The sequence below is a fragment of the Varanus komodoensis genome, unplaced genomic scaffold (genome assembly GCF_004798865.1).
Source record: "Varanus komodoensis strain SLA01 unplaced genomic scaffold, ASM479886v1 scaffold9, whole genome shotgun sequence".
NCBI classification, from domain to species: domain Eukaryota; kingdom Metazoa; phylum Chordata; class Lepidosauria; order Squamata; family Varanidae; genus Varanus; species Varanus komodoensis.
The window spans coordinates 32,614,222-32,630,390 of NW_025336598.1; the positions used below are offsets into that span (position 1 = coordinate 32,614,222).

The 16,169-nt window shown below is 41.4% G+C and overlaps 1 protein-coding gene across 1 annotated transcript in view; it reads left to right on the plus strand.

Annotated features, from left to right (window-relative positions):
- IFIH1 (interferon induced with helicase C domain 1) overlaps positions 1-13,613 on the plus strand; it is a 32,571-nt gene extending 18,958 nt beyond the window's left edge. The window contains exons 7-15 of the mRNA XM_044418063.1: positions 1,607-1,723; positions 4,289-4,412; positions 4,516-4,746; positions 5,805-6,061; positions 7,449-7,598; positions 9,931-10,092; positions 11,563-11,753; positions 12,614-12,707; positions 12,821-13,613. Of these exons, the coding sequence (XP_044273998.1) occupies positions 1,607-1,723; positions 4,289-4,412; positions 4,516-4,746; positions 5,805-6,061; positions 7,449-7,598; positions 9,931-10,092; positions 11,563-11,753; positions 12,614-12,707; positions 12,821-13,006 (1,512 nt within the window). The 3' untranslated portion in view covers positions 13,007-13,613. The remainder of the gene's footprint in view (positions 1-1,606; positions 1,724-4,288; positions 4,413-4,515; positions 4,747-5,804; positions 6,062-7,448; positions 7,599-9,930; positions 10,093-11,562; positions 11,754-12,613; positions 12,708-12,820) is intronic.
- Positions 13,614-16,169: the final 2,556 nt, after the last annotated feature.

Below are 16,169 nucleotides of genomic sequence, written 5' to 3' on the forward strand. Positions count from 1 at the left end.
AATGGGGTGGGGGGGCATTTTCAGCAGTAACCCTATGTCCTCCAGGGGCAGGCCCCACACTTTAGTGTTTATGCCCCTGCTGTGTGTGGTTGCATTAGGAGCTGAGTTCAGTTTCTGCTAACTCCAAGTCTGTCAGGAAAGACTCCCTGCCTGAGATCCTGGAGAGCTGCTTCCAATTGAAGTCACAGTAGTGGGTCAAAGCAAAGGCCCGGTCTGGCTCGGTGTAAGGCAGGTTCATTTGCTTGATCATTCCCTGCATGTGAGAGGGCTCTTCAGAGCACCGAAAAGTGAGGAGCCTTGATGAATGCTCTGGGAGGATTTTGCTTTGCTGAAAATGTGTGAAATGGAGTTTGTGGCGAGAACTATAGACTATATTCTGGAAGTGGTTCAATTGGACAAATTTCGAAACCCCCAAATAGCAGCATTGGGGCATCATCTGCATGGCGGTTTTTCTGTTTTCTCTGGCTTCCTAGATTTGTGCTACTAAATTGCCACAAGGTGGTGCTGCACTGTAGCACAATTGGTGAATTATATGAACCTTCATTCCAGTTTGTGATCCCTTCAAAAATTATTACCTTATTCACATTCTGAAAAAAAGTAATGAAAATGGCTGCCAAACCTTGGAGAGGCCCTGGAAGGTGACAGCGTGATGTAAAGGGACCTACCAGCTTCCTTTGTGAAGGATCTCAAGCTCAGAATGAATGCCTTGTGTTGAGACCCGCACAGTGGCTGCAAGAGGATTATACCTTGTTGAGTAGGCCGTAGGCGAAAGGGATTCTGGTGTCCAGGCAAAGCTCTGACAATGACTTCGAATCTGCTGCCTGGTCTGCCCACCACACGTGAACTGGAGAATGATGAGGTGAGGGACCAAAGTCAGGGACCAAGTCAGGGATTGGGATGAGGTCATGGGCATTCAGGAACCCAAGCAAGACATCCCTGTTGCAGGATGGAGATCCTTAGGATGCCCCATGCAGTCTGAAGAGTGGGTGTGGCTGTGAATCCAAGCCCATCCTATCCAAAAGTTCTCCCCTGCTCTTGGGTTGACCAGGAACTAGACACGGGGCTGGGGTCCAGGTTAGGAGGAAAATGAGGGGGGAAATGACCTCCTCTTCCTAATTTTCTTCAGCACAAGCCGCTGCTGGATTTCAACTCCTCCTGCAATCAGAAAATGCTATCGCAATCACAGAAGCACAACTCTGGATCTGCCTGTTTCCTTGTTTTTTATTTCAATTTTTTAAATTTTTGTGTTTTTATTCTAAAAAACAGCAACATTAATTTGCCAGCTTGCAAAGGCAAAGATGGGAGGGATTTTGAAAGGCCATCTGGGGATGAGGAAACAAATCATTTGAAGTAGCTGAACTGCAGACAGTTGTAAATCTATATTATGGATTGGGCAGAATTTTGTTACTGAAGCCAAAAAAACAAAACAAACCCAGGCACGCATTTCTTCATGGTCGGTCACCCTTATTAATAATCTGAGGTAATGAAAGCTTAATTAGAAAGTATGTGTTAAGATTTAATTTCCTGGGAATTATATAACTGGTTTAGGCAGCATTATTAACCAAATGCATGTGTTATAGCTGTAATATAACCCCTTTTCTTCCAGATATGTGCCAATCTTGATGCAGCTGGGATTATGACAGTTAATGAGCATGACTTCCAACTGAATAATCAAGTGAAAGATCCCTCTAGGAAGTTTGAGACTGCAGAGGAGAAAGGGCAGGTATGGATTTTTATTGTTGATACCTTTCTCACCATAAATATGTATGACTGCTTTGAGTCTTTTGAAATAAGAGCCCCTAGAGGCCAATATAAGATACAAGAAGATGAATAGATATTAGGTGGGTGGGGTGGAACATTGGCAATACCTCCTCTGCAGACCGGCCTCCTTCTATCACAGAGGAAAACAGGATCCAGGGGAAACTCGTTGCTGGAGGAAGGTTGTGGGACGGCAGTCTGCTCCAGTTCCCCCTTCAGCCTCCAGGAACATTTCCCATGCTTCTCCAGAGAGCCGCTAACTCTGTGAAGCCGCATGGGATGTAATGCTGGCAGCTGCATGAGGAAGGGGCAGTGGGGACATGGCCACACGATTCCCTTCCTCTAGTGCTAGCAGAACTCTGTTGAGCACAAGCTTGGGTTCAGCCCAGAGCGGCTGAGGCTTCTCTCTTGTTCACTCTTTGGATTCGCAGCAGTCCGAAACACTGGTATGACGTGTTCATGGACAACTGCAGAATGGAAACCCCAGGTATGATTCTGCTTCTTGCATATGGGAATTTTTTTAGATCCCTCCCCTGCCAGGCTGCAACCTCTGCAGGGACTCATGGCTACTGTGCAAGGGGGCAGATGGAAACACAGTTCTACTTCCATGGAAGGGAAGGGCAAATCACAGGTCCAGCCAGATGGTTTGTTTTGTTTTGTTTTGTTTTGTTTTGTTTTGTTTTGTTATTTATTTATTAATTTATGAATGAGCCGTCTATGCCGCCCCATTCGCCGAAGCCTCGGGGCGGCTCACAACCATAAATAAACTTCAATAGAATAATATAAATTAACAGTATAAATTAAGTCGCCCTGGCCAAAGAATAAAATGAATAAATACTATTAACAATTAAAATAACATTTGAATAAAATGGTCTTCGCCTGGCGCCGAAAAACAAATAACGATGGCGCCAGGTGGACCTCTCTGGGGAGCCCGTTCCATAGATTGGGCGCTACCTCAGAGAAAGCCCTCCTCCGAGTACTTACCCTCCTAATTTCCTTCACGGAGGGTTCCCGGAGAAGGGCCTCTCCCGCTGATCTCAAGGGGCGGGCGGGCGGGCATATATGGACACAAGCGCTCCTTCAGGTAGCCAGGACCCAAGCCGTTTAGGGCTTTATAGGTCATCACCAACACCTTGAATTGGGCCCGGACTTCAATGGGAAGCCAGTGAAGCTGACGGAGGACTGGAGTCATGTGAACATAACGCCCAGTCCCCATCAGCAGCCTGGCAGCTCTATTTGGTTTGGAGTGGCCGCAAGATACAGACGAGTTTCTGCTATCTGTGAGGAAGCCAGTTTCTCAGTCCTGCCCACATCTACAAAATATTTTGGAACTGGCCAGACACCCCCCCGCCTGGCTACTCATTCAGCATAGAAACTTCATCTTGCCACAGTCCTCTCCGTTGGTCATGGTGGCTGCAAGTAACAGGGGTAAAAGGCAGCTGGGCTGCTGGGCTGCAGCAACGTGAGGTGCAGCAGGGCCTCTGTTTCCTGTGAAGGGCCAGGCTGGTTCTGGTGTTCCTGGCACAACGGTATCCTAGCTGCTTCAAGTGACTCATTATTGCAAGGTACAGCAACCTGCCTTCTGCTTTTTATTTCGAAGTATCCAGCAGGCCTAGGGAGGCCTGGTCATTTGAATAGTTTACTGATCCTGTTCTGGTGGCTATTTTAGATATTTCTTCTTGTGCTAGAAGAGGGGTATTTTTGTTTCTCTAGATAATCTTTTAGATGGATACTTTCATAAATATGAATGGTTTTAATTATTTCTTACTACATTTGGAGTTTTCTTCATTTTAAATTACTATTTTCTAAATTCCTTCGGGACCACCTTCAGGTATATGAAGTGATGAATAAATGTAATGAACTAAATTAACTCTTGTAATTCTGTGCATGTCCAGGAGCAGGGTAGCTCCGCATTGCATGAGGACTTGTTCTGAACCCCGTGATGTTTTATAGGAAGAGTAAAAGGATTTGGAGGGCAGCTAACTTCCCCCTTCCAATGTGCACTGCCTTTCCTTGCTAGAGGTCTGAATCCTGAGCTCCAGTTCTTTGTCCATGGCAAGCAGAACTGCAAAATGTCAGCTAGGGAATTACATACTATTTTGTTTTGTAAAATTTACATAGAGGCCTTCAAGGAACAAATGAAAAGTTAGTAGGAGCTCTACCCCCCTCCCTCCCGCAAACAGAGCAGTCATCTACTAGTTCTTGTTGCCAAAGTCTGGCAACTTGGGTACCTGTTTTAATCCCTCAGGGGCCAGATTTGCCTCTGGGACCTTAAGCTACCAACCCCTGATCTGCTAAGTATCCTTCATTTTACTTACTTCCTTATTAACTGCATAAACTGTAGATCCATATTGCTTTTGATTAGTATGTTGTGAAGCAAAGGAGCACTTTACTAATTTTGAGGGCAGAAAATTCTTGCTTTTAGCAATTTTCTCCAAAGGATATTAAACTACAGGAATTCTGTCCCTTGTTGATGCTGGCAAAATATCCAGCTTCTCTTTAAGGAATTGCCTATATTTTCCTTTTTTAGGATCCTTTTAAAGAGAAACTCATAAACATAATAACAGAGATCCAGGCTTATTGCAAGTTCAACCCAAATGCTGATTTTGGATCTCAGCCTTACGAACAGTGGGCAGTTCAAGAGGAGAAGAAAGGTAACTTTTATGTTTAAGAATTCATAAAGCATTGCCAATTTGACTATCCAAATCCTCAGACATCTGTGTATCAGTTTTGTGAGTAAATCTTTTCCCCTCCTAGCTGCTAAAGAAGGAAATCGCAAGGCGCGTGTCTGTGCGGAACATTTGAAGAAATACAATGATGCCTTGCTAATCAATGACACAATTCGAATGGCTGATGCATATAACCATCTCAACAACTTTTATAAAGAAGAGAAGAGTAAGAAGGTGGCAGTGAATGAGGACAGTGAGGATATACCCATGGCACCAAAACCAGATGAAACAGATACATTTCTTATAGATTTATTTTATGGTAGGTATGGGACATTTGGAATTTGTTCATACATTTCTACAAGTCTGTATACAAGTGCAAGCAAGGGCCAAAATCTATCCATTTATTATAGTCAGGTCATCACAGTGGGGCATTCAGAAATGTCATCTGAAAATTACAGCTAATTCTATATTGCATATGTTTTACAAATATATCTTTAGGATTAATTTCTTTAATATCAGCAGTTATTTTGAATTGTCCCTTCTGTATTTAAAAAGGGAAATTAGTTAAAAGATGCATTAAGAAGAAACACAGCCACCTTTTCCCCAAAGTATACACCAAGTGCACACACATGGCTAGTCTGCTGCATCCCATTACGGTTTGTAGATGTCTGCAGATTCATCTAGCAATAAAAAGGGGAGCTTCAATTCAGAAATGAACACCAGACTTAGTGTCTGTCCTATCCATCAACCTTTGTTTTGCTAAGGAATGCTTTCAAGCTTCATAAAGGTCTGCATATTCACCTGGCCACTCATCTTTGACATCTGTCAAAGGAATGCAAAGTAACAAAATAGTGTATTTGTAGGATCTCTGGCTCTGTGCCCATGGTTGGTATCTATCACACTTTAGCAGCAGACTCTTCCCAGGATGGTGAGCAGGCTGGACTTCTCAAACAAATCTGAGTGCATGTCACACAGAACCATGGTTTAGCATGACCCAGCCCTGTATGCCCAAAAGTAGTGATCTTTACTAAGAGTTTTTGCACACCAGTTTTGTTTACACATTTTATGTTCAGATTGTAAACCTGCACAAACAGGACTTGTATTCTTTGGGACTTTTTTTTTTTTGAGGAAACATGCACAGGATTCCACGGCTAGTCTCTTTACTGTCTAGTCTCTTATTATTTTGCCCTCCTCCTCCTCGTCCTCCTCTTTTTTTAGCAATCATTACTCAGTTTTTGTGCCATTTTGTCTTCATTCTGTGATGGAAGCTAGCTCATGGGATTCTATAGCAAATGATGGTGTTTGTGCTCAGCAATTCATTTAAGGCTTCCGCTTAAATGGTGACATTTTGTTCATTGGCATCTATTGTTTTAATAGCCAACAAGAAGGAACTGCAGAAGTTGGCTACTAATGTACAATATGAAAACAACAACTTGGCAAAGTTGCGCTCAACACTGATGGATGAGTTTACGAAAACACCTGAAACAAGAGGAATCATTTTCACAAAGACTCGGCAAAGTGCATTTGCCCTGTGTCAGTGGATTAAAGAAATAGCCAAATTTGAGGAAATTGGAGTGAAGGCTCACTACCTTATCGGTGCTGGACATAGCAGTGAATTTAAGCCCATGACTCAGGTAAAAACATACATTAACATGTATTATCAGATTTTGTTCATAAATTTGTTCTGAAGAGAACATATAACCAGTGATTTGGAACAGAAATTTTAACCATCTCTCATCTTTGCCATTTGAGGTAGTGGCGAAGTACTTGAACAGATCTCCAGAAATTATGTTAATGGGCACTAAAAGTGGCATTCTTTAATATCTCAAATTTCACTTTTTTCTCCTGAGAACAGGTCTATTCTGGTGCATTACAAAGACAGAAATTACATATATACAGACTTATGCTGGGTCCTTTGCTTATATGTCCAGGTCTGAGCTCATCTTGTACCTGTTTTCCAGCTGTGTCCTCAGTAAAGGAGTAAGAAGGTGCTAAGCAATGCAATATTGGCATCCTGCATAATAGAAGAGCTCCCCTCTCATTCATTTTGGAGTGTGAACTTACACTGTCACTCACAGAGTTAAGGTCCTATTTCAGGCTTCCTTAAAGAGGAAAGGACATCATCACACAGTGAAACAGAGGTTCAGATTTCTCTCCCAGGATTTTTCTAAGAGCCCAGAAAATGTTCCTAAGGACAATGGCCAAGAAAGAGAAATGGGGGGGGGGGGGTTACTAGCTTAAGTAGAAATGTGGCTTCCTTCTTGTAAATGTCATCAGACTAGAGATTATTTCCATTTCAGTTGTGCACTACCAGATAGAGATGGGTGAATATAAAATTAAAAATGCCAAAATAGTATCTTACTGCATGATGATTTGTGAGTTCCCATATGGTCTGCAGTAATACTACAAGTTATTTTTATCCAACTTTCAGAGCTAGGATGTTCCAGTAAGCCTACTACTTGATGCCCTCCAGATATTTTGGACTACAAGTCCCATCTCCATGGTCAACATGGCTAATAGTTTGGTTTTCATAATTTCTGACTATCTGGAGGATTCTAAGTTGCCTACTCTTGGTCAGTTGATTGCACACAGCATATGTTTTTGTTATTATTTACTTGCTGTATGTATTAAACAACATATATTTCAGCAGCAGCAAGCAGTACATATTTTTTCTATTTCTATATCTCCTTGAGGCGAATTTCCATTTGTATGTGTATGGCGGGGAAGGAAAGGGACTTTTGTGTTTCTGAACAGGGAATGTAGTTCTCCATCCCCACCAGGTTAGACTGTCCTCTTGGAAGTGTGTTAATCTTTACTGTTCAAAATTTCCAGAAATGTTGCCCTGGCTATAAGTTAATTGAAAATAGAGTTCCTTTGTACATTGGTTCAGAAATAACATTAGGTATTTAAATAGGATAAATTTAACTGAAATCAAAGGAATCATCCCTTTTCTCTATGGACAGTGAAGGCATTGTCATTCTGTGAAAATTTCATAATTTTGTTGACAATCTGTTTCTACAGAATGAACAAAGAGAAGTCATTGAAAAATTCCGGACTGGAAAAATCAATCTACTTATTGCTACTACTGTTGCAGAAGAAGGCCTGGATATTCCGGAGTGTAACATTGTTATACGCTATGGTCTCATTACCAATGAAACAGCTATGATACAGGTGTGTCCATTTGAACACTCAGATTTTCAGAGTTCTGTTTTGTGATTATATAGGCAACATGGTGAAATGCTTTCAGTTATTAAAAATTGGTTAATAGGCAGGACAAGTGGAACCTAGAACAGATGAATGAAGCACAGAATGCTTCTTTTCCGTGTGCTGTTTAGCCAGACGGTGTATCTTGTAGCAGGACATGGGTTGACCGTTTCTCTTCCCACTCTGGTTTTTCCCTTTTTCTCCTGCAAGACACTCACAGCTTTGTTGCCACTAAACATGCACAGTCTCTATTGGCTAACTTTTTGGTTTGGGGCTCCCCTCACCCCTTTTTACCATCAAGGCCATTTTGCACATCTGTACTTCTGTAAAGGATCCCCTTCTTTTTTCTTCTATACCAGCAGCCTCATTTTGATTGCACTGTTATTGGCACTTTGCAGCTGAATCTGCTATTAAAAGGAGTGATAGACTTAACTGTGAAGGCACACCAAACTGTATGCTCCCATTTTAGCACAGCATCACTGTGTGTGCAGCAAGCGAGTTGATCCATTTGCCAGTGGCTGCTGGTGCCCACTGAGGCTGGTGGTGGGACAGAGTCACCAGAAGTGGGCCAAAAGAGCAGTCTTTTGAATTCCCAGCAGCCAGTGACTGATACCACATAAAAAGAAATGGACTCTTGTGAAAGAGTGTGAGTGTTCAGGGGTGGGGGAGGAAGAATTCATATAGCCCCACAAAAGAATGCTAATAATTAATGATAATAGTCTTAAAGCCACACAGAAAATTAAGAAATTGAAATCCACAACAGGTTCTGAGAGCATTTAAAATTCAGCATGGAAAGGGCATGTTGCAATGACCATATTAATATCCTGAAGGCCACACAGAAAAGCATCCAAATTTAAACTCTCTTCAGTTTCCTGCCAACTCCTCTTGATTCCTACTCAGGAGAACACTGAAAAGAAGCAGAATACAGAACTTCAGCTTGTTTGTGTCTACTTAGAAGTGAGAATGGCTGGATTATAGAAACATAGAAACAGAGTGAGTCAGAAGGGGTCTCCCAGGCCATCTAGTCTGACCCCCAGCTCCAGCCGGCTCCACTCACGACATGCTCACCATGTGCATGTCAAAATGTGTTGATTAGAGAAGATGGCCTTCAAATTGTTTTTATTATTATTACATTTCTAAACCACTCATTGCTGAAGGTCTCTGGGTGCTTTACAACAATAATCATAGAATCATATGCTCAAGTCACCCATCCAGATTCTAACTAGGCCTGACCCTGCTTAGATACCAAGATTAGGCAGGATCAGGCACTTCAGGCTATATGGAAGCTATTAAAATCAGAGAACCATATAGTTGGAAGGGGCCTAACAGGCCATCATGTCCAATTGCCTGCTCAATGCCGGATTCAAGTCACCCATCCAGATTTCAACCTGGCCTGACCCTGATTAGCTTCCAAGATTAGGCAGGATCAGGTACTTCAGGCTATATGGAAGCTGTATTATGTAGTCCTTGCAAGTATCCAAAAGCCATTCTTTTGCACATATCAATAAAAAATGCAGAATAGGATAGGGAGTATGCAAAGCTGCCCCCACCCATTTGTACTGACAGATGCCATGTTTGCCACCATGGTGTCATCCCACAGGTACATAATATCTGAATTGATATTCATAAAGATAGGCATGGCTTCTATGTTAATGGTGGCAAAAGCAGCTCTGGTGAGAGGCATTATTGTCATTGGGAAACTGGCACAAGAGGAAATGGCCTGCATTCTTCCTCCTTCCCAGCTGCTACTTGAATGCAATGAAAACTTAGAAACAAATTTCAAAAGTTTAACCATACTAGTTAAACAAATGCTCCTTGTTCAGAATTATTATACTTTGAAACATGTTTCTTTATTAGCTTCTGGGAACCATCTGGCCATCCTTGCTAGAAACAAGATACATACCATGATTTAACATGGCTCCTCTCAATGGCAGAAAGACAGAACTGCTGTATCTTGTTTGCACCTGTCTCTGTAAGAGGGAACATAGCCCAGTGTTGGAGCACTAGCTTTGCATTCAGATTTTTTACCTAAGCTCCAGCTACCCCACATAGGGCTCAGAAAGCAAGCTCCCTGAAACACTGGAGAGAGGCTTCAGTCAATGTCACCAGTCCTGGCCTAGAAGGACTAAGAGGCTGACTCAGTATAAATCAGCCTTCCGTATTCTTACCTCCTGTTTTGGGTCTGGAGAGAGGCGTCAGTCAGTGTCACCAGTCCTGGCCTAGAAGGACTAAGAGGCAGACTCAGTATAAATCAGCCTTCTGTATTCTTACCTCCTGTTTTGGGTCCTGTCTGTTCCAGGCTCGTGGCAGAGCTCGAGCAGAGGAAAGTACCTATGTACTCGTGGCATCAAGTGGGTCAAAAGCTATTGAACGAGAAAATGTCAATATCTACCGTGAGAAAATGATGCACAAAGCAATTAAGCGTGTCCAGAATATGTCCCAAGAAGACTATTTGCATAAGGTAAAACCTGGACCTTTGTTAGAGCCTCTTTGATTCTTAAAAGAGCAATACGTGACTTAATTTTATCATTTACCAATATGTGGTATATTCCGAGTCTCAGATTTGCCCCTCTGCTTGCTTTGTGATGAGTAGATCCTTGACAGGGCAGACCATGTGTCGGCTGCTACAGCTCTTCCTCCAAAGCCAAAAGAGAGCGCTGTCCTAGTGTGTGAAGCAGAACTTTCCTCTTCCTTCTATAGAGTGGTTTTGCTTTCCTTTCTTTGGTTTGCTAATGAAAATACCTATGTGCTCATGGCATCGAATAGATATGCAAAGAATTCACGTGAAAAGTGTTTAGAAAGCAGCTGAGCTTCCATACTGAAGGCATTTGTTCCACTTCCTAGAAGGATCCTATCGTGTATTGCTTGACACAGCAAGATGCAGCTGCCTTACGTGTAAGAAAATTAACTTGTAGGAAAGTGGAGTCCTAACTGTTTAAGGGTCAGATTGAGAGCCAGTGTGGCGTAGTGGTTAAGAGCATGGGACTGGGACTCTGACGACCTGGATTCTAGTCCCCACTCGGCCATGGGGCCAACTGGGTGACTTTGGGCCAGTCACAGCCTCTCAGCCCAACAGGGCTGTTGTTGTGGGGATAAGATGGAGGAGGAGATGTAAGCTGCCTTGAGCCCTTTGTAGGAAAAAGGCAGAATATAAATCCAAAAATAAATAAATAAATAAATAAGGATTATTTTCATAGTGCCAAACTAGAAGTGGGAGTGTAATACTCATGTTAGCAGTGACTAAGAATGTGAATAAGGAAATCTCTAGTTCAAATCTCTCTTGACCAGACCAGAGATTTCCATCTGCAAAACAGGTGTATAACTGATAAGCTGGAAAGGACTACAGGAAAGCCTTCTCTCCCTGCTTTCTAGTGTGGGAAACCTGTGATCCTTCAGTTGTTAGACCACATCGCCCATTGTCCAGACCATTAACAATCTGTCTGGGCCTGATGGGAATTAGGAGTCTACTAGTGCTGCAGGCACCCAATTGCGCACAAATATAAAGAGACCAGACAAATGAATAACAAAAGAAGGTGCCTCTATTGCAGCTAGTTTGGCCCTGGAAAAAAGAGTGGAACGGTGTATTCTCATATTTTTAGAAATGAGTTAAAATAATTGTATTGTAACAATACTTGTTAATTTGGAAATATTTAGTATGCCTGTGCTGCATACTATGAAGGTACGGGCAAGGGAAAGGAAGAGCTGTTACAATGGCAAATGACAAACTTACAACTAAAAACAAAGGTGTACAAAACAAACTAACATAAAGTAGATTTTCAGTATTCTGGTCAAGTAGTCAATAGTCAGGGGGAAAAAGTGTGGTTTGAAAATGTCTCTTGTATCAGATTCTCAAAATGAACCTCAATAATCAGTCTGTCTTTTTTGCATCTTTGGCAAATGATGACTTTTTGTGTGCTTGTTTCACTGTTAGATTAAAAGCTTCCAATTGCAAAGTATAATGGAGTTAAAAATGAAAGCTAAGAAACAACAGTGTAAAACATACAAGGAAAATCCATCCTTGGTTACATTCCTCTGCAAAAACTGTATGAAGCAAACATGTTCTGGAGAAGACATTCAGGTTATTGATGACATGCATCATATCAATGTGAAAAAGGAATTTGAGTAAGTTACATATCACCCAGTTTACTGCCTGTATGGTTGCCAAGGCTTTATATCTTCGAGGATACAGTCCACTTTCTTCCACTCCACCTTTATTCATTTTAATAGGAAAAGAAAGATAGAGGAGAATGAGAATTTAATGAAAATAATGAATCAGCTGTGAAAGGAAAGTTAAGTCCTCCCATATACTGACAGCCCCGCTCTCTTTCCTGCCTGAGGAACGGGGAGATAGCCAATTGCATCTTGTTGTGTTGGCTGCAGTTAGCAGGAGTGGGGATCGGAGCAGGAATTCCCACCTCCAGGGTCAAAGTCTGTTTCCAGTCTTGGGTTTATCTGGAATCCAAATTACCATCCCTCCAGAAAATGGCTGTCTGCATAAAATATAAATGGGAAAGAGCAGGGAAGGAGATACAGGTTTGTATCCATGTACAATATATGTCTTATGAGGTGCAATAGTGAATTAACTTTATCTCCCACCTCCTCACTATTTTGCAGCTGCATTTGGTTAGTGAAACGTACGGTTCTTGTAAACGGCTAGGTAGCTCCATCAAGCCCAAAGACTGCCCATCTCTGCAGTAAAGTATTCCACATTGAGTACTACACAACTAAGAATTGCCCGTGTGATCTTACCTGACAGAAGGGAGAGGATTTCTAGGCTAGCTTGTTGAAATGGGCCCAAGCCTGTCCCCAGAATGGAAAAGATCTTGTAACCTGAGGAACTTTTTGGCCCTGATTACCTGCTGCCAAAGGTGGAATTTTTTCTCTTTTGGATTCTTTCATGCCTATGAGAAGACCAGAAATTCAGCAGGTTGTAATTTCCTGTTCACTTATTAAAACCAATGTTTCTTTCTAAAACCTTTCAGGAACCTTTATATAGTAAGAGAAAACAAGACCCTGCAAGCAAAAGAAGCCGATTATCAGGCAAATGGGGAAATCATCTGCAAAGACTGTAGACAAGTAAGTGTCCACTATTGTTTAGTTAATTTGAGTATTTTTATACTTAAAAGTACATACTTAACAACGTATTACTGAGAAGTCACTTTGCTTATAGACATATCTTTTATTTTCAGACTTGGGGAAATATGATGGTACACCGAGGCTTGGATCTACCCTGCTTAAAAATAAAAAATTTCGTGGTTGTATTCAAAAACAGCAAAAGTACTTCAAACAAAATCTTCAGTAGATGGGGAGAGCTGCCCATTAAGTTTCCCGTTTTCAGTTATGTAGATCGATACGCATCCAGTGATGAAGATTAAGAAGGCCAAAGAGAAAGGTAGATACAGCGTCTTTTTCAGCTTACTAAACTGAGACAAGGTCTGAGGGCAAATTCATGCATGAATACTTACCAATAAGTGTCTGAAAATATCTAGCATCAGGAGAACAGCAAGTGCAAATATAATCACAATATTTGGTACTGTGCTATGTTGCTTGATGATTTACATTCTAGCTATACCAGTTGCTCTTGTGGGAAAGGTAACCTGAGACTTGTTCAGGCAGTGTGGAACAATTCACTAAATTACAGAAAGCATTAAGTCAAAAAAAGGTGATTTTTGTTACCATTTCTGATTACTATGTTCAAATTTATATGTAGCATATAAAAGAAATCCTATGTGTTTTTGGCTTAAACTTAGATTTAATTAAATTTAGTCCATGTTCATCACACTCACAATTGTGGAGGTTCTTTACAGAAAACATAAGTGATATGTGTACAATTTTCCAGTAAATAATGGATGAATTAAGGCTCAGTTTGCTGCTGTGAAGTGGCCCGACTGGGTATGTTTTTCAGCTATGTAGTGTTTTTCATCTTAGACTGCTTGTAGTTCAATTTTTACATGACAATAAAACATAAAAATATGACATTTACTTCTCTTTTTTGGATGTCTTACTTAAGTAAGTTAAAGATGTGTTTCCAGAAGGAAAGAATGGAAAATGGGAACAGTTCATAAATGTCTTTTCTTACAGTATCCTTTCCTACACCCATGCACTTCACCTCATGCCATGCCTTGGGCTTCCTAATGGAACATGGTGGGTAAAAGTCTATGTGTATTCTTAATAATCCAGTAAAGAACAGAATACAACGTGCATATTTGAGATTCTTGGACTCACACATTTCACTTGATATTCAGAAAGAATTTAGACATCATTGATGTCAGAGTTTTCCATGTTACCTTCCTTTCTCATGCCTGAGTTGTGGCCATTGTTTGTCTAAAAACACACCAGGCTGCAGTGCCAGCCTGACCATTGCAGACTGGAAAAGTGGTGTTCAGGCAAGGGAGGCAGAAGAAACAGCTTCAGATATCCTTGGATTTCTTACCTCACTTGCTACATTTGAGTGTATCCTACAACCATCTCATATGGATGCTTATATTAATTTGCTTATATTAATGTATGTATTTGAAATTGAAATGTAAGATTTCTCTCATTTCTCTTGTTTCTTTTTGTAAATTAAGGATGCTGTAAATGATTGTTTTGTACGGATATATTTTACTTTGTAAAATGCTCTAAATAAATAAATAAATATTTTACTTTGTATTCTTCCTTCTCTCTCTCTTCTGGTCTCCCTTTTTAATAGTCTTTGTTATTGTTACATTTGCGAACAAAGACGGGCTGCTTTCTACTTTGTCTCTTTCTTTTGCCCCTTTCTTTTCACTCATGACTATGGTTTTCTAGAGTTGTCCTTTAATTAATCAGTTTCTATTTGCAAGGCATTGGGGGCCTGTTACTGACTTCCTCTTTTGCCATCAGAGCAATTCCTCATTGATGTTATTTTTATGAGAGCAGATTGACAATTATGGTAATAAAAATAAAACATTGAGCATTTGCTGTTGTGGAATCGACAAGTGTTCCTCACAATTTTAGCTACAGGAGTTTTTGGAGACAGCATTTTTATACACAGTGGCCAAGTACAAAATTCTACTATCTAGCACCAGCTGGCCAAAGGGACCCTCGAGATGCAGCCCCAGGTCAGCTGGAGGCAGGGACGGACCTGGCAGAGTGCAGGGAGAGTGAGGGGAGAGCCGCGGAGCAGCACACCAGCTGTGGACGTTCGTGGGCAGCTATTCTGGAGACAGCCGCTCTCATCACACTGGCCTATTTCCCCAGAGACTTTCTGCCCTGGGCGGTGGCCAAAGGGCACTGATGCCCATTTGATGCCTGGTTGGGCCTGAGACTCTGGCTGTTGGCTAGTTTTAATTGTAGGCTATGTGATGATAATGAATTGTCTAATTTTAATACTTTTGTATTGCTGTTATTTTATAAATTTTATAAATTCTGTGAATTGTTGTGTTTATTACTTCAGGTAGCTGTTTTGATCTTGTTTTGAACTCTTGTACCTTGTTCTATATTGTATTTTATTCTGTCTTTTATATTGAATTAATATATTTTGTAAACCACCCCGAGAGCCTTTTATAGAAAAGTGGTGGTTTAGAAAATTAATTTTATAATAATTTATGTCTTTGAGGAGGAACAGTCATCGCCTGCACCATTTCCTCCTACCTTGTTTGTTTTTTTACTTCAATTTATAAGCTGTAAATCATAGTCCATGATTGGTCTTTCAGTGCAACTTACAACAATTATCATGTAATACCTTAGGACTCTCCGTAAGTTGTCTTCAAATAGAGGACTATCCTCTGTAAAGTAGGACTGCTTGCCACTTTAGAACTTTACTGTTCTGAAAAGCTCTGGCTGCATGCTGTTATAGAACATACATCAATGTTGTGCTTGCATTGTATTAGTTGTGACAATTGTAAGCTCCATTGAAGGAGTCATGTGCAACAGGGAATGCAACTAAATCTCATTTTTCACTCTAAGTAGTCTTGCACCATGAAGGAGCTCCATCAAATTGGACCCTCAAATGCTAGGTGTAATTCCCCTTAGGAATTCGAAGGTGCAAGCAGCACCAGTCAACCTTGGAACACAAGAACCATGCTGACTTAGACCAAGAGTCCAGCATTGTGTTCACACAGCCGAGCAGCTGCCCACGGGGAAGCCCACATGCAGGACATGACTGCAACAGCACCTTCCTGCTCAACTTCCCTAGCGACTCCCTAGACCATAGGCATACTGCCTCTAACTGGAGTTGGCATATAACCATCAGAACTGGAAGCCATTTCTCCTCCATGACTTTCCCCAATTCCCTTTAAAGCCTTCCAAACTGGTGGCCCTTATTGCATTTTGGGGAAGTTCTATAGCTGAAATACAGACAGAATATCTTTACGTGCTGCTTCCATCCACATACGCTAGACGAAGTTGCATGTATGCAGCCTTCTTGTCATGCACCCAGTAAGCGTCCCAGGCCTTCTGATCCTTACGTGGAACTTGGTAACCCCTTCTGCTCATGACCTGAACGTTTGGAGGCTGGTCAACACCAAAGGGAGATAGTCATGCTACACTAAGAGACAAGGCTTATGTTGGGAACAG